The 23,726-nt window shown below is 42.9% G+C and overlaps 1 protein-coding gene across 5 annotated transcripts in view; it reads left to right on the top strand.

The window, feature by feature from the left end:
* The window catches only part of vti1a (vesicle transport through interaction with t-SNAREs 1A), a 107,355-nt gene extending 86,381 nt beyond the window's left edge, over positions 1–20,974 (top strand). For all 5 annotated transcript variants that reach the window (XM_034119971.1, XM_034119975.1, XM_034119970.1 and 2 more), the window contains one exon: positions 19,376–20,974. In XM_034119971.1, the coding sequence (XP_033975862.1) occupies positions 19,376–19,469 (94 nt within the window). In that variant the 3' untranslated portion in view covers positions 19,470–20,974. The remainder of the gene's footprint in view (positions 1–19,375) is intronic.
* The last annotated feature ends 2,752 nt before the right edge of the window (positions 20,975–23,726 follow it).

The following is a 23,726-nucleotide window of genomic DNA, read 5'->3' as shown; positions in this document are numbered from 1 at the left end:
ACATCATAAATCCTGTTCGACTGAAGCTTTTCTTGCCTCCCACTGAGACTTTTATTGTATAGGATTGATCCCAGAGTTGTTTTCTCCTTGTTTATAAAGTTTGGTTGCGGTTCAGTCATCAATATTTAGAAACAGGCATAATAACAAGACTGGCATTGAGAGTTTTAAAATGAATTGTCCCTGAGCTGAAATTACAAATGGACCCTTCAATTGCTACTTCGTGATCTTCAGCTGTGAAATCATCACTTTTTTCACAAACAGTTTTAAGCGAAAAGATCTAGATTGAAATAAAAGAGAGTAGAGTTTTCAGTGGGTAAGTTTGGCCATGCTGTTATGAAGGAGTCTTTCCGGATTGCTAGTTGCGTCCTGAACTGTCAAAATGTCCGTTATTATTGAGCACCCTCTGCCATGCTTTACCCTCTGAGTTTCAGCACTTCCTTTACCTGACTGTGTGGATGAAATGATTTATTTTCTCCCCTCTTCTTCTCTAGTCAGAATATTGCTTCCCCCCACCATGCCACCACCCCCTCCCTCTCTTCTAACGGTAAACGTTAAGATCCAGGAGTGGATCAATGGCTGTTATCCTTTGATGTGCTAGGACGCATTACGAGCGGTGAGTTCTAATTGGAGCAGAGAGCTGAGGATCAATGTTGGCTGTAATTGCCTGACACAGGGATGGGTGTGAGACTTTATTATCATTAATATTTAGACATGATGTGGGAGGAACCAGCCGAGGCTAAATGTACAACGGCGGTGCGAGCCTTTGATCTCGGGAGATAAGCAGATCGATTGGGGGGTTGGTGGGGGGTGGCTGAAGGAAAAGAGGTCGTGGAAGTGCAGCAAGCTGGATGGACGAATTAGCGAGGCCCGTGCTCTGGATTTTATCGGATTTCTCTAGGAAGTTTCCCTTCGGCTCAGAAAAGGTCACCCTAGGCCTCAGTCCTCCCAATAGCTAAAATAACAGCCCGGTATCTGGTCAGCGTCAAGGGAGGAAAGAGGGCAAGTAGGTTTAATTTCAAGTTAGGTCACAAATTGGAGACAACCATTATGTTACAGAATGGACTCCATTGTGAATTAATTAATTCAGAAGTTACTGAAAGAGCAAAGAAAGTTCCATAATAGCATGGCCTTGTTTAGGCGTTTTTATAACCTCACATTGTTTAGTTTTCTCCATGAATCTTACTACTTAAGGGTAAGATTTAGATTAAGCAGTGAGAAGGAGTGATACAGAGATATTTAGGGTTTGTCTCTTTGACAGAGTCCATTGTTTGGCATAGGTAACAGCATATGGTGGTGGAGGAGGCCCTACGGGGGTAAGAGGCTGCTTCCTTAGTGTCAGCAAACACGAGATGATGTTACCTAATCTTATGGGTAAAGACTGCCTGATGGAACACTCCCTGTCATCATGACCAGAGGTTGCAGGGCCTATCCCCTGACTGTGTCCGTGAAGGCTAAGGGCTTTCTGAAACTGTGAGGCTATGAAGTGAATGCTCATTTATGTCTCATCATGGTTCCCCAGGGACTGACACCTTAATCATTGTACTTAGCTGGACAAAGACGGGTAACAGGTCGCACAATAACAGGTGTATTAGTTTTCATGGCATTGACCTGCTGCATGATGTTGGACAGAATGGTAAACCGGGCAGAATCCAGGTCAACTGGGATAATGATCCTGAAAGTGATTAGGTGATGTGTTGTAAAATGATTTATGACACTCACAGTTTCCATAAAGTCCACCAATACATTATACCCACATATTTATCTTTTATACAAGACATGTCTCTCAAAGTGCTTTATAGTGACAGAGACAATTACAGGTGAATACAAAACATAGGGGGGAAAAGAATAGTTCCTCTTTGTTCACACAGTGTATGTCATACTACATTAAAACATGTCCCATTGCAGTTTGAACAGTGTATAAATCACATTTTGGGTTAGATTATATTAAAATAGTACACTGTGTATTGTTTATTTGTATCCCCATTAGTTATTGCTTTGTCAAATGGGGTGAATATTAAAAATACACTTTCTAATTATTCAGTTATGTTGTTTTACATACTATGTGAATAGTTATTTATTTTGGAGAGTTGCACTATTGATGAAAAAATCCTCAAATGAAATGTAGATTATCATACAGCTGATTATATAACCTTGATTATAAGATTAAGCAGCTGACTGTTATGTTCTCTTCTATACATTCTCACATTACTGCTTTCCTTATTGTAAATATACAAGCTTACAGTTGTTGAACCTTTGTGAATGGTATTGAGGATAGGTTTGCTTTCACATTCATCGCTTTCCATTCATGTGTACATCCCTAGCAGTACATCGTGCAGAGGCTAGTACCATTGTGGGAAACCTCAGGGTTGTGCAACAAATGACCCTTTGTGTAACATTTTCTATCACACCAGTTTCAGCAGTGTTAACACATATATGTACCTTTTGTGTTATGGAAATGTGTACAAAGCACACACTTTCTCTGAACCTATGTAATATCTATTGACTGGTACGTTTTCTCAATTATAACTTTCAATTATGCATGCGTAAGAGCTGACATTTGCTATGCCAAGCTTTGCTTTTCATCAACAGTGAAAGCCAGTGTTCTTTGCTATGAATATCTAAGGCCATCGTTTGTGTTTTTACCGTCACAGCTCAGTGTCCATATTTTCAATGTTCTTGTTTAGCCTCTTGTAAGAGCCTCGTCTTTTGACAGTTAACGTTAAAAGTTTACTCGGCATGATCCGTACTTGGTAAGCTCGCTGGTTTGAGTATATATCTAAAGTGTGTTTTTGTGTGCCTGCCCGGATTTGTGTATTTGTGTACACTTTCTACTTTGTGGCCATGTGTGCGTATATGTGAGTACCCCGAGTGCATGTGAATGAGAGTGTGAGATAAGAAGGAGATGAAGAGTTGTTCAGAGGAGCTTTCTCACTCAGAGGCGTCCCCATCTGTTCGCCTGTGCCTAATTGTTCCTGGGTGCGGAGACATAGAAAAAAGGGATGGAAGCAACTGTACTCGTCCCCTGTCCCAGAGTTATTTCTGTAACATTAAAAGAGCGCCACCAGCACGCTCCAGATTATTGCCATGTAAATAATGGCACTTGGCTCGATTCCCTGCTAATGAATGTCATTTACTTTTCCAAACGAGGATTAATTATCGACCGAGGACCCCTCTCTCCTCCCACAGGGAACACGTTGCAATTAGCTGCCAAAGATGGCTGTTAATATTTGTGTTTTTTAAATACGCATATATGTATGGAAGTGTGCATATGTTCCTGTGACATGGTGAATAACCTCCCAATTAACTGTCTGCTTAAATATTTGGCGTAAATGAGAGAGACCCAGGAGAAGAGAAAAGCAGCTTAATGTCCTTCACTCTATCGAATTTAAGGTTTTTGGTTAGTGTTGGACATTGTTGTTTTGCAACTAGGGGGGAAAAAAAAGAGTTGTGCTGCTTTGGAGCCAGCCTCCTGGTTGCAAAGTAAGGCCAGGAAAACAAACACAGGTCTCAAATTAGATTTCCCAAAACATTGCATTCCCTCTCATTTTACACACCACTGTGGCCTGCAGACAAGAATAGAACAACCCGTGAAATCTGCTCAGATTCACAATGGCACAGTCACTGGAACACTTGACAAATAAGTGCCTCTCAGGTCTATCTGATTATACACCCTCTTTAGACAAGCATATCGAAAACTCTTAAATAATAAGGGTTGTTGGGAAATTGCCTAGTTATGTGGATTTTATATCATTTAGCACAGTCCAGCTATTAAAAACTTTTTCTCCTAACTCTCATTTCAAATCCACCTCTCTTTCCTCTCTCTCTTCATTTTTTTTCACCTCCGTTGAATTGCTTTTCCTTGCGTGGGCTCTGAGAGCTGATGCACTTAACCCAAATGAAGGAGAAGATGGGGATAAGGGTTATTCCTGTTGACAGTGGCAACGTTTGAGGTGTGGACCCCCTCCGGAGAACCTGAGACTTTGATAGTGCTGCCGAGCTGAAGGGGTTAAATTCAAAAGGGCCCTGACTTCTAAAGATGAAATATGAAGAGATCCGTTCTGCCAGGTTTTAACTAACACGCCATTTTCAGTAAATGTGAGCCATTTCAGCTTGAGTCTAATTTTGTTGCAGGTTTTTTTTTTTTTTACTTTCAAGTTGTCAAGTTGCCTTTGACCGGCTGACCAAGGAAAGTTGACTAATGATTGAAAGTGACAATAACGATGTTCGTTAAAGATCAAAATAATGATTTTTTTTTATATCACGCCGTGAGAATAATTCAAAGAAATGTTGAAGAAAACTCACAAAATGTATTCAGTGGAGCACAAGAGGTCAAACAGAATTCTGTAATTCCTTTTTCAGCTTTTTCTTCATCAAATAACATTCCCACATGCTCAGTTTACGTCAGCAGGAGGCCAGTCGAGGTGAGAGCCGCCACGCAAAAAGGGGGCTTGTGTGTCAGTCATGCCCACAGAGACAGGGGTTATGATAATGGATAACTGTGAGAAAAGGCTTGGAGGGAGGAATAGGTGGCAGATAGACACATACTTCACCACGGGCTGCAGTCATCCTCCCTCCCCCTTTTTCCACCATATTTTATGGCTAGATTCTGTTACTGCTCCCTGGCTCACCTCGCAGTGTGAAATGAGCAAGTCTCGACTATCCTCCTTACCCCACCCCATGAGCTCGCACACACACGTGAGCACAGCCAAGAATGGTGTTTCTGTTTGGGTCTAAACATGTGGAGGTTTATGATCTGCTGAGTGTGTCTTTACAATTCGTACAGTATTTAACAGAGGTTGAGGAAATGTTTGTGTGTGTGTACGTTCAAGTGTGTGTATATCGTAATCTTAAGAGAGATGAACTTCTTGTATACTAACGGTATTGCTTACATTAGGTAAAGGATTGTAGGGCCTCTTGTTTGCTCCGTGCACATTTACAATCTTTAATAATATTCCAACATTCCTACATCACCCTCCGATCCTTTTCTATTTTCTTTTAACTAGTTTCTCTGTCCCCTTTCTCACTTTCTTTCTGTCTCTCTCTCTGGGGGAAGGTGAGGGGGGGCATGCTCCAGGCTGCAGCAGGTTTAGCAGGTTCTGAGGAGTGCGAGAATAATTTTGGATCTGCTCTGTTTCATCATCTCCCGCTGTCAGAAGTTTGTTTCTGAAGCAGAAGCCTAAACACATGCTTCCTCGGATGATGTGTCACAAGTGGCACTTTGTTGAGCAGTTGAATTCGTCTCTGGCAGGTTTTACACGCTGGAAATGAACAGGGATTGTGCAGTGAGCAAGTAGTGATCTCTGTTTAGTGTAAACCAGGGCTTTGTCAGAACTTGTATTCTTGTTGTGTGGTGTTTGTCGTTTCAGTGTCTGATTCAAGTGGGGGAGTTCCCACAGTCTCACATGTACACACTATACCTCTAAAAAAGAATGTAAAAGCCTTTTTTTGGTTTCAGAATATCCTACTGTATGAACTTTGCCCAATACGCATTTGCATATATGTATTTTAGGTATATGGTACAGTTTGTTTTGTATATATTGTACATAACAAATTAATTTGGTCAATTAGTTGGTCATTTAAAATAAAACAATGACTTAATGCAGTGTCATTGCAATGTTGCCAAAATACAGGCACGAAAAAAGGTTAATCCAACATTAATATGTGGATGTTTATGGGTTTGTACAAAGATAAAAGTGAACTGTTCTACACTGTAGTGAATAAAAGTTAAAGTAAGTTATTTGATTTAACCCAGCAGTCATTCAGTACTTGTTTTCATGCTTTGCTTTGGAATAGGAACCCTTTTGACATAAAACTGTTTGTTACAAACTCAAACCCCTTGAAACTACCTGTGTAGTTCAAAGGAGAATATTGTCAGAACCTGTGGAAGTGGATGTGAAGGAGTTGCAATGTTGTTTTTAAAGTGCCTGTGTGCATGAGGTTTAAGTGAATAAACAGATAAATAACCACCAGCCCTTGTAGAACGAGTCCCTCTGGCCAAGGGCCAAACAGGTAATTCCTCCGGCATAGTTTTTGGAAGGGCCACAGCAAGCCAAGCCTGCCTCAGCAGTCAGACTGTCTGCACATTTCTGCCACTGATGGCATACCAGGGGCGCCATTTTCCTCCCTGAGACAGACAAGCCGGAGGATCTGATTGGCCTTCCGCCAAAGCGCACTCACAAAGGCTCCTTTGACAGCAGGTCAGTCGGTTAACCAAGCAGTAGGCAGAGGGAGAGAGGGATAAGCCAGAAAGAAAACTCTTCTTCACCTCTTCACCCTTAAGCCGTATTAAAGGGTTCTTCACACTCAAATTGATTCACCCTCCTCAGTTTTCTAAATTGTAAAAAAAATAGTTTCAATTATTTGTTTTTGAGTTAGTATCTCGCATTGGGACGATTGTATACTGTAAACAAATCTGCAAACCTTGTCCCTGTGTGTACATATAATTCATGGGTAAATATGACCTATGCTTATGTTTTAAGTGTTGTATTTTCAAACATCAAATGCTGACAAGAGCATGCCTTAAGTATGTACCATAATTATCTGCTGAAGTTGACAATTATCATTCAATTTCTGCTTTATTAAAACGGCCCAAGTATCTATAATGAATAATATTCTGTCGCATTTATTGCAAACTTGCAGACATTTCCAAAATATTTTTGTGAGAATCAGTGGAAGTTCCAAGTTTTGATTTAGAGAGCAGATGGAAATGTTTTAGAGCAACTCAGTATCCAACACATTAATACTGAGTCTGCATTTTGAGCAATATAAATATGTGCTCGGCTCAGCCATTAGCACATCCTTGTTATGATGCTGATGGAGCCTCACATCTTATATTTTCATCATAAAGCTGTGTAGGAGCTGACACGGAAGCGCTATATAGCTGCTGATGTTCTCCAGTGTGCTCCTGCGCTCATTATCTCTCCAGTCCAGGCCTTGCTTCTGTGCTTTCTCCTGCCGCCCATCTCTTCCCCTGTGTACCAGCCGCTTTGCATACGACTGATGTTTAAATGCTGCATTGTTAACTGACGTGGGGTAGCCCTTTGCTGACCCGGGAGGTATTTGCTCGTTTGATCATGGGGCAGCAGTTTTAATGTATCGAAGCAGCGCCGCTCCGTAAAGCCCCTAGTATAAGTGGAGATGGAGGGCGAAGGCAGGACGAGGGATCCATTGGTTGCTGGCCTGACAGTACAGAAGGAAGGTGATTATTAGAATATCTGTTGGTCAGCAAGGCCAGAGGGGACGCTGCTGACCCTGCACTTCCACTTATGCTGCGATGGTGGGTGTTGGTATTCTAGTGGGGTGTTACGAAGGGGTTGTGGCAAAGACAGAGAACAGGGCTCCATTGATGAGCTGTTTCCATATTTCCATCACATTGAATATTTCAATGAAAGTTTGTTTCAGGCCTTGTTCTGTGGTTTCTCTGGTTGTTATTGTTTGTCCTGCTATCTGATTTGCCTTCTCTAAAATCAAACTTTCTCTGTAGCTGTTAGCCACAAGGGCTTTTTCATTCTCAGGGAAAGGTTTTGTTCTCTTTCTTTTCATAAAGTTAATTTTAGCTGTTGCCTTTCACATCCAACAATCAATGATTTTACAAGGTTATTGTTCTTAGTTTGTCACAAAGACTGGAAGAAGTTAACCATAAGGGCCGGTGTCAGTGAAAACCACCTTGCCTTTACGTCTGTGACACAATATTCCCATTTGGCCAGCTGACAACACAACAGAAAGAAATGTAGAGGAAAAAGCAAAAGCAATGACACCAACAGTGTAAAAGTTGGTGTTTACACCTTGGGACCTATGTATCAAGACCCTGTTTGTGCTGAAGCCAACCAGCCTCTGGCCCCTTAAAAGAAAATATCGAACCCCCATATACCCTTCTAGCCTTTCCCTTACCTTTCTTTGCCCTGCTATCCTCTCCTTTTTTCTTTTAGTTCGATTCCTGTGGGAAGTCTCTTAGAGCGGCAGTGACCATAGATACCAGGGGGAAAAAAAACTGTAAGAAAACCCACTACGCTCGACTTCATCATTTATATTTAATGGCCAGTTCCCTCATGAATTTCCCATAGCATTACATAGTGGGCTTGTCTGAACGTCAGGCTCCAGATGGAGATGATCTATGTCCATTCTACGTTTGTCAGCCTTGCAAATGTCACAAAGTCCTACAGAGTTTCCTGTCTTTCCATGTTCACAACAGTGAGCGTGTCATTAAAGTATATGTATGCCTTTTAGATTGCCCTCTTAATAATCTTGTTAACATGCTTTAGGTTAACTCTCTCCTCCTATATCTATGTTTAAGCACTATGGGTCCTCTTGAGATCTCACAATTGGATTCTGCAAGTATGGATTGGCTCTTGCATTTCCAAAAGTCCCAAAGCAGCCCAACTGCCCCTTTGACTTTTGAACTGAGGTTCACAGGAAGGCAGAGGTGAAGCAGCAATCTGCATCTCTCATGGTGCCTCACTCCCACACTGCTGCTGAGGAGGAGAGCGAGGAGGCCACATGACTTTACCTCTAGCTGTGTACGGAACGAAAATGGATTGAAAGGAGAATTCTCAGTCGATTATCACCGGCTGTCATCATCGGCTCTTAAAGTTCCTCTTCTTCTCTTTCTGTTGCGCCCTTTATTTTCCCATTTTCTTGCTGCTTTGCTTCCTCTTTTTTCTCCCCTCCTCATTTTCTGAGTTGCTGCAGAAGGCTGACCCTGCGTGGCTGCAGGCCCTGATTAGCAGGGCTTCAGAGCTCAGAGTCTATTGATCGGGCCTCCAGAGCACTAAGCAAATGTAGCTGGAGCAACAAGTCAATAATGCTGTTACTGCAACAATCCCCGTCACACTGGTGGCTCCCCCCCCCCCCACACACACACACACAATCTATGTGCTTATTTTTTCATGGGTTGGGAGAGATATTTGGCTGTGAGGCAGGCAATCATGAGCAAATCAGTGTCACTCAAAGGGCCTGTTGCTTTTTTCTCTTCCCATCTGTCTTTATAAAACATTTCATGTCATTCTGGCAACATGTGTTAACGTTAAAGCGGTTTATTCTGAACCATTATCTAACTTCTGGTTCTTATCTCACCAAGCTCGACCCCTCCCCTCTTTCCCCTCTCCCGGCCTAGACATAGGAACTAGGGAAGCTAGTCTGCAAATTTAATGGAACAGCATGGATTATTTAGACTGACTAAAGCCTCCCTTGTAGTGTCAAATGGGGGGTTGTGGGATGACATTATACCTCTCCATTTTCTCCTTCCTCTCTCTACTTTCCTGCTTACCTGGATGATCTGATCTGTACCTGCATGTCCAAACCAGGCAGACCCGATGGTTCACATAATCCTTAATTGTACTGTGTTATTTCACACCAGATTGCCAGACGCGCTCCTTTCACACATTTGACTCAACGCCCTCTTGATGCGGACACCAAGCATGTGCAAAATCGCTCTTGCACACATACACGTATAGTCTGACCCTGTGACCTTTGGCTGGCTCAGTCCTTTCATACCTGCAGGACAGAGCGCGGGGCAAGAATGGCCCGGCGGTCATGAGGTCAAGTTCAAGAAATGGCTTCTTCTCAAGCGCACCCGTGGCCCTGATATGAAATCCATGCGTGGGTAGTCTGCATTCTGTCCACACTGACATGGAATCGTGACCTTTAACCTCTTGGGACCAACAGAGGAAACTACCTTAGTTTTTGCTTCGGGCAGCCTATCTGCTGTTCTAGATATACATTTAAACCAAGTTAACAGATAAAGAGAGGTACTTAGTTCCCCATTTCAACAGGTTAAGAAGTGTGTTGCTGTCATATTCGTGATTGTAAGACCTATACATTCAATTACTTTAGTCCCTTTACTATAGTCTCAAAGAAAATGGCCATTGTTAAAACATTAAGTTGCCTGTACCATATGGATTGCTCAGGGACCGTTGTTGTTTTTCAGATGTGTTTGAAGTGACCTTATTTTTGCCATGCAAAGAAATCAGCTCTCTAGATTCTGTCAAATGCATCAGAATGATTTAATTAAGATAATTAGCACAGAAGATAGAAAGGAAATGAGGAGATGTTTCTTCTTCATCGAAGAGATTGACGTCCATGATAAAGAACATCTTACAATGTATACAGCAGTCTTTCAAAGTCACTTTGATTTCATGTTTGCTGCTAATGCATACATTTGTGTTTTAATCATGCAAACATTTTGCTTGTGAGAAATCTGTAAACCACTATGTTTTTATTTTATGCAAGCAAAGAGGCAAACATTCGAGAAGGACCAGTGATGTGAACAAACTTTGTTATAGAAAGTGTTTTTGTTTTTTTGTACTTACATGTGTAGGAATGTTTGCAGGCAGTACATGGTTTGACTTGGCTAGTGTAAGCCCTTTGTACATTTGTATAGGAAAAGGGTCAGATTGTGTGGGTGTGTGTGTGTGTACTCGTATGTTTAGTGTGTGTACATGATTTTGTGCATGCTGGTGGGCAATATTGCAACATCATGTCCAAATGGAGACACACAGGATGCAGAGCCTAAACCACACGGGACTTGAAGCAAATATTTGGAGAGTTGATTTAAAATGGCAAACAAACACCACGCAGAAGAGCTTCCCTGACCAGTTAATAAAAAGACTCAGACATAAACACTAATATCCTCATGGCTTCTTTGTCGTGGAATCCTAAACAGACGTCTCTTTAGGCCCAAAGAGTTTAAAGCATTTATCTGATGAATGGTTTTGTTTTGAGTGGAAACCAGTAAAAGGCACCTCGCAAAATGTAACTGTTGTGACAAGTCCTTGTGAAGATATGTGCTTTGATTCCTACTTGTATAAAACAACTTATAACTATGGGAACCACGGCAGGATAAGGAAATGGATGTTCTGTCTTCTCCCAATTACCACATCTTTCAATTGAAAACACCACAAAAACCTTTTTGCCAGTATTTTGTGTCATGACAAATTGTACATGGCGAGTCCAAGCATTTCATCAGTATCTTTGAAGAAGTCAGGTCAAATTTCACAACAATAGAGTTGGTGTTAGGTGTCAGAATGTTGATGTTTTAGTCCTTGCTTCTCCGACTCAAAACATCTAAGTATCTTTTACGTAAAAGAAACAACAAAAACACTGCCTTTGAAAAGTTATGTGGAGAAAAAGGTGTGCACTAATTAGATTAAGAAAACACTGTGTGATGCATAAGCAGTCTCTCTCCTCCCAACCTGCGTCACTATGTTGTTCCAGTAACAAAGCATGCAGATGCCATTAACCATTGCCTCAGGTGTTCTCCCTACGCATCCCAGCTCTACTTCTCCTGTCTTTCATTCTTCCTCATTTCCTTTTCCTTCTTTACTGAAAGTGAGCAGCAGTGTGAGCAAATGATTTATGTGTTTCAATGAGATCTCAGTCCTGAACAAACAATAAGAATTTATGGACATCATAGTTTTGGAGTCCTGCAGCTCTAATGGCTTATGTTACGCCCTCTTTCACTGGGGCCAGTAATCGGATCTGCAGCTGGCCCTGGAAACCTCGCAGAATGTATACAAGGGGGATTTTGTGTTCAGGGACTTCCTAGCAGAGAGGATAAATGGTGAGGAATGCTATCAGGGTGCAGGAATATTTCATCTACATATTATAACAACCACATGTTGTTGAATGAAGAAGGCAACGCTTATGTTTGTTTTTTCATAATTACAATCCAGACATGCTGTGAGAAAACAAAGCAAACACTGAAAACTAATGTTTTTTTCAAACGAGTAATGGATCTGGATTTTCTTTCCATGCAGGCAAACTTGACCATGGCAGAGGAAACTTCATCCCACTATTGTTTGACTAACAACACTGCTGTTTCTTGTTTGCAATTGTTTACGTACTGAATCATTTTATATGTACTCTAACATCACTACAATTTAAAAACGACAATGATATCCAAGGCAACCATTATTGTTAGCTGTTTGTTCCATATTCAGCCAGTTTACCGAAATGTAACAGCCATATGTTTTCATTTGTGTTTTTTTGTATTATTACAATACCCACGTTTGTTACCATACTGTGGTGACAACCAGCTCGTGACTATTACACTATTAATCCTTCTTAGTCAAAACATTTTAATTGTAATTTTGTCCTTACTGAGCTCCTTAGCAATTAAACCTTTAATAGTAAGTACACAGGATCTGATGTGATTACAGAAGTCTTGAATAAAGTTGTGGTCAGCCTACGTTGACGTTCATACAGTAAATATGGGCTGTTGACATGCTCCTGCAGACTATAAACCAGTGACGTGACGAGCACAGAATGTAAACATTGTAAAAACAAATCCTATCACCACACCCCTCGAGCAAGAGCAAGAAAAGTAGAGCCAGACAATGAGAAAAGATAGAAAATGTGAGTGGAAAATAAGCAATGAATGCCTGAGGAAAAAGGGACGAAAGAAGGACACAGATTAGGATGGAGATGGATGGGGGGGGGGCGAGGGTTCAGGCAGGTAAGCAGGCAGGGGAATGATCTGTGTATGGAGCTCAGAAAGCCACCTGTACATCACACCGGGATGAGGAGAAGCTGCAGCAGGCACAGAAATTGCTGCCGGCGGAAAAAAGTTCATAATAATTCCAAACACAGTTGCAATGTATTCTCGATTTCTCTTTCTCCTTCACCCACTCTGTTTCTTTTCCGTTTCCCTCTCCATCTCCTCTTCTCTATCTCAATTTTTGTCACCGCTTTTTCATGTCTCACATACTGTACTCCTGCATATAACACACTCTCCTCCCACGCTGCATTTCCTCCATCTTTTTACATCCCTATCTCCATCCCTCCTCTCGTTCTGTTCTGCTTTCACTCTCTTTTTCTCCTTGCAACACTTTTCAGGGAGAGAGCTTTGGTCCCAGTCTAGGCTGCTGCTGGCCAGGGTTGTTAGCCGCCAAATAAAAAATGGATGAACTTGTAGAGCCCTGGTGCTGTTCTCCTGCATCCAGTTGGTAGAAAAAGGGGGAATAAAGTGGGAGACAGAGAGCGGGGGAGAACGAGCAGATCAGGCTGAATTGAAATACTGAGCTCAGACCACGTACTCCAAATCAAAACCTGTCTATCTTTTATATCACTTTTCTCAGTTGTGAAAAAATAATTTTGTCAATACAGGTCCAAAAAAAAGGGGCTGCCTTTTTTTGTATGGGATCAAATGGTTTCTACCATTTCTGGAGTGTACTGTGATATTACAATATAAATGAAATGGCATCGATTATTGTACACTATAATGAAATAAAAAGACTTGTAAAAAAAAAAAAAAATGTTGTTTAAAAACTAGTTATATTTCTAGATAATAAAATATATACATTTCAATTTAAAAATGTGTTCAATCACAAAATTCATAATGGGTTTAATCACATACATAATTGAATGGTTTTAATAAAAAACATCAAAACTATTTCATACCATTTTAAACTGCCTATCTCTGGGTTTCTTTCATTGGATGAAACATAACATTTGATTAATTGTTTGTTGCAGTTTGCAAATCAACAATTCAAATATAATAATTGTTTTACATAAACAAACCCATTCCCAGGAAAAAATCAAAATCAAAAAACAAGAAATACTCTGTCAATCAATTGCTGCTTTTTACAAACTAAATAACACAAAGGAAAACAGGGGTTATGATATATTTATATATACAGTGTTACATCATTGTTCATGGTTGCTAACAGACTACAGATCTTTACAGTGTGAGCGTGCGACTGTTAAGGTGTGGGCACGTTCTTAAACATTGTTTGTCTTCAGGGAATTACATGATGTTGGGGGCTCTGAATAATTACACCAAACAGCTCTTAATTAAAGACCCACTCCAGCTGTGTGTGTGTGTGTGTGTGTGCCTGTGTGTGTGTTTCTGAAAATCATCATTTATCTTGAACACCCCTTGGGGACAATAAGCAAAACAAACGAGGCGAGATCAGATCCCTCCAACAAACAGGTCAAGTCATTTTTATCTGCATGAACTCGTTCTGGATTGTTCTGGATCGTTCTGGATCGTTCTGCCTTATTCTCCCTCGCTTCATTCACTTGATCAAATCGTTGCACGTTTCTCACCTTTCCTCACTCACCTGGATTGAAGGCAGGCCCATTACCACCTTATGTTTTGTCCTTTGGCAGGTGTGTGTGAGCCCAAGACTTATACCTGTGTGTGTGTGTGTGTGTGTGTGTGTGTGTGTGTGTGTGTGTGTGTGTGTGTGTGTGTGTGTGTGTGTGTGTGTGTGTGTGTGTGTGTGTGTGTGTGTGTGTGTGTGTGTGTGTGTGTGTGTGTGTGTGTGTGTGTGTGTGTGTGTGTGTGTGTGTGTGTGTGTGTGTGTGTGTGTGTGTGTGTGTGTGTGTGTGGACTTGTACTTTTACGATGAAACATTTATTTGTATTAGTTTGCGATAACAGGTCGATGCATTAGTTAGGACTTACCCCCACCAGCGTTCCACCTCCATGTCCATCACTCAAACCATTTGTGAGCACATTGATCCTTCCCTCCCTCCTCTCCCTTTCTCCCCCTCTCCTCTCCCATGCTGCATATTCCCAGGGTTTTGGAGGGAGGAGAGTCAGAATGGCTCAGACAGCCATTGATTTTTATTTTATTGGTCTACTCGAGGAAAGAGGAGGGATAGGGGAGGGCCGGAGAGATGCAACTCGAAGCTAAGTTTCTTCTTAGTGGAGATGGTGTGTGTGGGTGTGGGTGTGTGTATGTGTGTGTGTGTATGTGTGTGTTTTAAGGTGGGTTCTGGCTATCTGCTGTCTGTCTGTCTGACTGAGACTGTTTTTGTTTTTTGGGTGGGGGCTGTTATCTGTCTGTCTTACTCTGAGAGAAGTGTTTATGTGTGTGTGCCTCATGTCCAGCCACCTTTAAGAGCCATCAAAATCTGTCTGTGCGCACACGTGTGTGTTTGTGTCTGTGTGTACATGTTTGGCAGCATCTATCTATGTGCCCACGATCATGTGTTGTGATTGGACGCACACCATGTGTGTGTCATTTAAGGGACTGGAGAATCTGGGGCGCTGATGGAGCTAGTGCTAGGGACCTGGACCCCAACACACACACACACACACACACACACACACACACACACACACACACACACACACACACACACACACACACACACACACACACACACACACACACACACACACACACACAGAGCTGAGGTGTATCCCTGTGCTCATTAGAGCTGGTAATAAGGCTGTGCTGCTGGAAGAGGAGGGGAGAAAAAAAACAGGGAAAGCAAGAGAGGGAGGGAGGAAGAGGGTGGGAAGGGAGAAAAAGGGGAAAAAACCGGGAGATTTTAAATTTTAATAACACTGGTACGATTTTGTAAATCTTTCCTGACAGAAAAGTCCTCATTATTTTCATCTGTCTCCGAGGAGCCTCTCCTCCAGCTCTGCCTCCCCGGGTAAACGGACCTCCTCTCTTCCTCCTCTCTCCTCTCTCCTCTCTCTCTCTCTCTCTCGGGTCCTCATCGTCTCATCTCTCTCTCTCTCTCTCCCTCGTCTTCCATCCCTCTCCTCTCTCTCCTCTCTCTCTCTCTCTCTCTCTCTCCTCTTTCTCCCCCCCTTTAATGTCTTTTCTCACTCCACCTCTCTATTTCTGTCTCTCCACTCCTTTTTTCTCTTGTTTTTCACTCTCAGCTGCTTTATTGTCCATTTCCATCCTTCCTGCTTGCTTTACTTTTTTGCTCTCCTTTGCACTCATATCATTTCGTCTCTCTCTCTCTCTCTCTCTCTCTCTCTCTCTCTCTCTCTCTCTCTCTCTCTCTCTCTCTCTCTCTCTCTCTCTCTCTCTCTCTCTCAGTTATATATATCTGTGTATTTACGTCTTAGTATGGTGTAGGCTGACTGGCAGCCTGCGATGAAGGAACGTCATGAGCCAATAGAACGACCAGTACCATGTGCTGTTATTGGCTGATCTCTAAGTCACATCTACTGTTGGTCTGTCTCTATATGAGTGGTGTGTTTTAGGTGGGGGGGGGGGCAGGGACAGAGAGAATACTTGGGGATCTTAGCACCATAGTAGGGAGCGGGGTAAAGGTAAGCCTTCTCAAACTTGGTGTGTGCGTCAGTGTGTCTATGTGTGTGTCAGCCTTGTACATGCGCTGTGTGCATCACTCACACATCCCCAAACCTTCCCCTCCCAACACACACACACACCCCTCGCCCCCCCACCTCTATGTCAAGTGTCAAAGCTGGAGGATGGATCCGGTTTGATAAGTTCTGTTCTGTCTGGCCACGTGTCAGGATGGGATCAACCATACGGCAGAGAAAAACCATGTTCTTCACTCTCCTACCTCCCAATTTTTGGGATTTTTTTATTTCATTTTCAGGGGGTTTGGCAGGGGTGCAGTTTTTTTTTTGTGGGCTAAGTTTTATTCTAGGTGCTTCTGTTGCCTGAGGAACCAACCTTTCCTTCACTGTAGAAGCTCATTTGACTGGTGAGCTCACAGTAAAGTGCCTTGCCGGATAAAGAACATAAATCCATAGATTACATCTACAAGTAACAGCATGCAGATGAATCGCCCTGAGGATTATGAAGATGATCTGCCCGCTGGGTTTTTCATTTCTTTGTATAGACACCAGTTGTTATGTGTGACCAAATGGAAAAAAAGATGAAATGCACAACGAGCAAAATAACTTTGTTACTTGTAATCTTTTTTTATTTTACAACCAGAACGATGCTTTGTGTGATGGTTTTTCAAATGGAATATTTTCCTATCCAGGCTATAATGTAACATAAGTCGTGACTGTCCAGCCCTCTCACCTGTATGGTATTTAAAGCAAAGTGATGACATCAATATTCTATACTTCCTATTGTTGTGTAACTAAATTAGGGACTGTACCTCCCTCTGCTTTATGTGACTCCTCCATGTGTGTGTGTGTGTGTGTGTGTGTGTGTGTGTGTGTGTGTGTGTGTGTGCTGTGGTGTGTGTGTGTGTGTGTGTGTGTGTGTGTGTGTGTGTGTGTGTGTGTGTGTGTGTGTGTGTGTGTGTGTGTGTGTGTGTGTGTGTGTGTGTGTGTGTGTGTGTGTGTGTGTGTGTGTGTGTGTGTGTGTGTGTGTGTGTGTGTGTGTGTGTGTGTGTGTGTGTGTGTATCCGTGGATCCTCTGGTTAAAGGTGATCCTGGGTGTATAACCTTCACAAGATCTTGTCGTGCACTTGAATGATTGCAATCATTACAAAAAAAGAGTTTATTCTTCAAGCTGTGTTGCTTACAGTGGATTAAAACACACAGCTTGAGTGTGAAAGACATGCTTAAGAGTTGTAGTTGTGGCTTTGAGTCTCCTGTTAATAAGAGTAGCTCCTTTTTAAATTGTACTTTTTTGTTAGATTGGTGTACAGAGAATCAGTTTAGGTCAAAGTAACAATTTTTTCCAATATCTGTCCCCTGAGAAAAGTTCTTAAATCGCAGCACTGTCACATTCCGTACGGCTTTGAACGCTTTAGTGTTTGAAGTTATTCAGCGTTGTTTGCCACCAGATCAGTCTCCTTTTAATGAATGCAATTTTTACAGCATTGAACCCCCCTTCCCCTCTCTATCTTTCAGCACCCGGGCTCTTCTTCCTTGAGTCTAAAACTAACTTCCTGTTCATTTTACCCCCGCGGCCCCCCCCCCCCCAGGCCTCGAGTCACCCTCCCTCTCTTTTCCCCAGCTGAAAAATTAACAAACAACACAAAGCGATCTGGATTCTCCCAACGCGCTCACACACACACGAGAACCTCCTCTGGGTATTTGGCTGGGATAAATAATCATTGTAAATAATGAATGTCAATTAATAGGGGGAGACGTGGCCTTGCTAAGCATGCTCTGATTAGTGTTTCAGAGGGGTCTCCTCCCCAGCTGGCTCCAGCCAATCATCTCCGCCTCATCATAGCATCCCTTAATACTGCTTCAACTCTTACCACAACATAAACATGTACATGCAGTTGGATTTATTTTGAGTATTTCTTTCTTGTTTTTGTTTAGGGTGAAAACTCAGCATGGTGTTAGTGAGGATAAGAACATATACCATAACTGCTACTTGTGTGACATGGATTAGTGTACAGTATGACACTGAATGATAATGTATGCATTTATTCAAGGATAAACTACCTACTTATAAAGCAGTGCTAGTTACAAACAGTGGTTGTAATGAGCTCTCTGGTGTTATCCAGTGAGGGATTTACTGAAAAAGTGTCTCGTTCATGAAAGACGTTTTTTTTTTTTACAAACGATTGGTTTTCAGGATTTTTGTATTTGGCTCCAGAGCCCTTTGTGCAAAGGAATTGAGCAAAGCAGACACTTCTCTGTTTTAAAAAAAAACATACACAAGGGGAATACAAAGGCGTACGCTTAAAAACACAACTGTGATACATTTTTGTCGTCCTTTCTTCCATAGCGATGGGTTTTAAACTGAGTGTGGAGGCTACTGCGGGTCGGAGCCGGTGGCCTGGAGGAGGTTTGAGCTCCACTGGTGTGTCGGGCTTTAGAGGGTAGCAGGGTGACTGAGCAACCAGCCGGCCCCCCCCTCCCCGGTGATAAATGGCCACAGCATGGGCTATTCATCTCCTGCTTAGAGAAGTGGACAGTGCCCCCCTCCTCGGCCTCTCCTCCACCCCTCCACATGTCAGCAAATGTGATAATTCTCTCATTTGTCAGGAGCAGCGGAGGGTTTGCAGTGTGTGTGTGTGTGTGTGTGTGTTTGTCGTGGCATGTGTGGTGATGCAAACTCTGGAGAATTTTGGGAACGAGCACATGAGATAAGCTCGCACTCTCCATGCTCAGGCCTCTGCACCCTGTCCCTCTCTCCCAGCTTTGTGTGTTTTTTCTGTATTCAAAGCCCCCTCTTGTCAAGTTTACTTAGGTCACAGTGGGAACATTTAAATGCGCAAAATAGTGAGTCGTTTTATGGCAAATTCCATCAGTAATTCAGTGATTTTATTACCTCCAGGAGACCTTCTGAGCCACTTTTTCCACTTTATTGTGCAAATAAAGTTTTAGAGCCTGTGTGTGCGTACGTGTGTTAGTGTGTTGGGCTTGTTAAGTGTTTTGTGTGTTTGAGTGTGTGTGTGTGTACACTTCTGTATGACATTTTAATAGCGGCTCCAAGTGTGTTTGCCAGTCAGAAATCATCTGTCAAGACACAAGCTTTGCACAAAAGTGTTGCAGGTTAAGAAATATTGCGTGTGTGTGTTTTACACCCCCATGCCGGTGATTGTATACCAGTAAATACCATGTACGCAGACCTCATGGTAGCTATTAAACATTATAAGCCTCCAGTTGATGGCTAGTCATTTAGTTAGCACATAAACATGTGACTGTTTTACGTTGATCTCAGTAGACACAACATGACTTTAGTGAACCCTGCCTGATCTCTAACTCTGTTTCTCTCTCTCTCTCTCTCTCTCTGCAGGATCATCCAGAACCGTGTCCTGGTCTTCATGCTCGGAGCCATCATCCTTCTCACCATCATCCTGGCCCTCTATTTCAATCTGCGAGGCCACTGATCTCCCCTCTACACACACATACGCGCACACGCACACTCACTCCTCCCCTGACACAAATACAAACACACACCCGTGTGATTAATAGCGACAAAAGCGTTGTTCTGCTGTAATTAGGACAAATGGTCCCCATGAATCACTGTTTCCAAAGTCTGACAGCGAGCTTTTTTTTTTTTTTTCATCTCTTTCCTTTTTCCTTCCTGTTTGCTGTTTCTTTCCGTCCCTCTCAACCTTTTTTCCACTTTGCGCTTCCCTTTCTTGTTCTTGCTTTTCTCCTTTCACTTTTGCTCTCTCTCTGTCAGGCTCGCATTCATCTCCAGGGATAAGAATAGTTTTTTTTTTTTATGAAAGTTAATATCTTTCATGGCGTCGTCCTCATCAATGTTCTGCACCCCATCTTGTCCCCAGGTGAATTCTGTGGTTTTCGTACGTAACTCAAAAGCAGATTCAGATATGTAGATAATTGTTTTCCTTGTGATGGAGGTGGGTCAGGTGTTATTCAGGATGTGTGTGCATGCGTGAGAGACAGCGAGAACGACAGATATAAGAGTGCACACTTATGAATGTTTGCATGTGCATGAGTGACAGACATTGGCCCACGCTGTTTGTTATTAACTCCAACACTCATTCTGTAGGTATGAGCGTCTGTAGCTAAATGATTCAGCTGTTCTTCATGTAGCCCCTACAAAACAGAGGACAGTGCCTTCAGATAAGATGTGCTGTTCACACTCCATCTTTAAAAAGCTCAGCAGAGCCCAAAATAGACGAGCGGTGCAGCCTTCAAAAGAGAGGATGCACGTAAAAAAAAAAAGGTGGAGGTCACTTTCAGTTCAGTCAGTCAAAAGTAAATGTTTGTTTTCAATTAGCTGCCTTCAGGAAAGGATATATGAACACACGTTTAAAGATTGAGGAAATGAAATAAAATCGAATATTTTAATGTTTTTAATACAAAGCCGAATTGACCATAAATACAATGCACACATACAAGCTTTAATATCCACATTTGGCACCTCCCAAACTTCCACAATTTACTCCCGCAGACTTTTTAATATATCTTAATTTTGCTAAATGATAGGCATAATACTGTATCTACTAACATTTAATTCCACATCATGTATAGTGTTTTGCTCTAAATACAAGTGATTCTGTTATTATTTATTTATAATGCGATTAACGTTTCTGTGTTAGAACTGTATATTTGATGATGTTAAAAGGTATTCAGCATTAACATTAACCACATCTTGATTGTTGGGTGTTCAGTGATAAGACGTAGGTAGACTGCACACCAGGACCAACTGAAATGTGTGGATTTCAAGTTTTGTATCTTTGAGGCATTTATTTTCTTCTTCCTCTGTTCTTATAAATGGATCTAACTTGTCTTAGAACGGGCACTTTTTGTTCCATATTTTTCTTGTCAAGTTCTGAAGATTGTGATGCAGTCCTTGTGTCTGTGTTTATCTGTACGCTGACTTATGATGTGATACATTTGCAGGTGTTTGAAAAAGAAATGTGTGTGTGTGTGAGTTTACTGCTGCTTAATTCTTCAGGGGAAAGCCATTCTTCAGGGGGTCTTGGAAAATCTAAATTTAAGAGCATCTTTTCAGAAGTTGAGGTAGATGAATCTGACACAAACACAGACACACACACACACACACACACACACACACACACACACACACACACACACACACTCTCACATATCCATATTGACACACACAGGAGTAGAGTATTGGAGTGTGCATGCGTCTCCTGTGGTCGGTGTGGTGCTTCCCGGCGAGGACATTTGCTATTCTGTTTCAGGGCCTTGGTCCTCATTTTCGAAGACGCGGGGGTGTCAGGGTGGTGACCCCCCCCCCCCCCCCCCCCCCCCCCCCCCCCCACGAACGAGCGTTTCACAGGCCCTCACTAGCTGCAGCGCCGCCGTCTGCTTCAAAGCCTCAAATTAATGGCCGACAAAATAGTGTGCCTCTGACCGTCCCAATGCGGGGCCGACCCACCAAGACTTACATTAAAGTGGAGGCATAATGAAAAAAGGAAGGAAGGAAAAAGGAAGGAAGTGAACAAGGAAGCGTGTACGTAGGGGGCTGGAGGGGGGGGGTAATCCCTGGCAGTTTGACAAACCTCCACTGATAATGACCCTCGGTGATTGTTTTTTCACCCAGTGTGCGTGTGTCTCCACGTGCAGTCTACCCGATGTGCTCTCTTCTCCTTTCTCTCTCTATCCCTCTTGTCTTTCTCTCCCTCTGCATCCCTTTTGCTCCCCCCTTCTCTCTACCTCTCCTGCCACCTTTTCTCTCCTCCTCCCTGTCCTCCCCTCCCTCCCTCCTTCCCTCCCTCCCAGCCTGTCAGATGAGCGGAGCAGGAGCGAGCGAGCGGTGGAAGGCAGCGTGGCGGCGGCTTCTATTTGAAGTTGTAATGGTGTCAAAAAGTCAGGGCTGACTGACAGACGTCAGTCCCACAGGGCCTCATTAAAAACAGACCCACTTGACAAGGAAATAATTGAGCGCCGGCGACAACTCGGGGGCCCCTCTGCGTTTTTAGATGTTTTTCTTTTCTTTTCATTATTAGCACCGAGCTATTATGTTCATTAAGAAATGGCATTAAAACAAGTTTTTAAAAGCGGGAAAATGGAGGGAGGGGCAGAGGCAAGGCAGGATGCATGGAGGTGGGAAGATAACGATTTGTTTAGAGCCCCCGTCCTGTTTTATTATTTAAACAGGAGCACTGTCATGTGATACCTTGGCAGACGCCGGCTATCATCTGCCACTCCTCCCTTTCTTCCCCTCTTTTTCTCCTTTTTTCCCCTTTACTCATCCCTTGCTTTTCCCCCAGCTTTTATCTTTCGCTCCTCTGTCCATCTCGCTTTCTCCACCTGCCATCTCTCTCCCTCTCTTCATCCCTTTCTTTCTCTCCCTCTGAGCGGCGGGTGTCGGTAGAATATGAACTAGATTATTCATCAATGCCCCCCACGCCCCACTACCACTCCCCCCCCCACGCGCTGATTTGGTTTTCGACAAGCGTCTCACCGCAGAAGGCTGAGGATGAAAACTTGTCAAAAATAGGTTATATCTTATTCCAAGGGGCAACAATAGCAGCAGGTACAGACACCTTTTAATATTTAATTTAGACGGGTGTTAACCCTCCTTAAGTGACTGGAGCTGTGTCTTCCATACAGACTCCAGGAGGGAAACGGGGGGGGGGGGGGAGCGAGCAAGAGGAGAGAGCAATTAATTATTTGATGTCTGAGAAGTGATTTTGAACCTCTCCCTGTTTGCCATAGAGGATGGAGTCTTTGGGTGTCCCTGTACATTTTACCTACACCAACCACGTCCTCAGCATGGATGTCCTGTGAGAGTTGAAACACAACCAACCAATCACATTCAGATGCCGGCGTCGCTGTGCCTCGCTTGATTCAGTAATGATTACGAGTGATCATAAAGCTATAGTCTTTTTATTTCATCAGTGGAAATCATTTTCCAGAGGATCTTCTACACCTCCATCTTGCGTCATTGTGTCTCGATAACATCCCTGGTGCATACCTCAGAAGTCAGCCTCGTCCTCCCTGGTCCTTTTCTAGGTTTACATACAAGTTCTTTTTTTGTAAAAGAAGGTAAGGAACCTCTGTGATTCGCCGCCATTACAAAAAGCCTGATGTTGTCAGCCATTTAAGACGACAAGGGATTGTGACAAGCGTCGTTTGAGCTGTCTGTCCCCTGGCGAAGGGCGGGCCTTAAACGAGATAAACAGCTCCGGTGGTGGGATCACAACAGGAGGGTGGGCTTCATCTCCAGGAGTGTCCATGATGCTGCCACCCCCCACCATACACACAAACACACACGTATTTAAGGAGGCCCTGCAATACTAGCTATAAGAAAAAACCCACAATGGCACTGTTTGAGAACTACAATGAGGCTTCTACTGTTTGATTCAGCAAACACAGAAAAGCGCACATGCACTGCTGCACGTATGGTGGACGCCCCCCCCCCCGATAAAAAGACACACACACGCTCTAGTGTACGGCTGATAGAAGAGGAGCCATGTTCTCCGTTTGTACACGGCACCAGTCCTAGCAGAATGGCTTTCTTTCTCTCCCCGGCCCTTTATCTGTCTTTTCTTTCGCCCCCATCAGCGCTGTCGACCATTTTAATGGTGTTTGTGCTCGTAAAGAAATGACAATGCCCCCCATTATTTGAGGAAATCACTGGGGCTGCAGCCATACATACATGGATGTTTGTGTGCAAGCAGGATGTGTCCCCCTGT

Source organism: Trematomus bernacchii, unplaced genomic scaffold (assembly GCF_902827165.1).
Source record: "Trematomus bernacchii unplaced genomic scaffold, fTreBer1.1, whole genome shotgun sequence".
Lineage (NCBI taxonomy): Eukaryota > Metazoa > Chordata > Actinopteri > Perciformes > Nototheniidae > Trematomus > Trematomus bernacchii.
The sequence above is the reverse complement of the archived record's forward strand: the minus strand, read 5'-3'. Positions and strand labels throughout refer to the sequence as shown.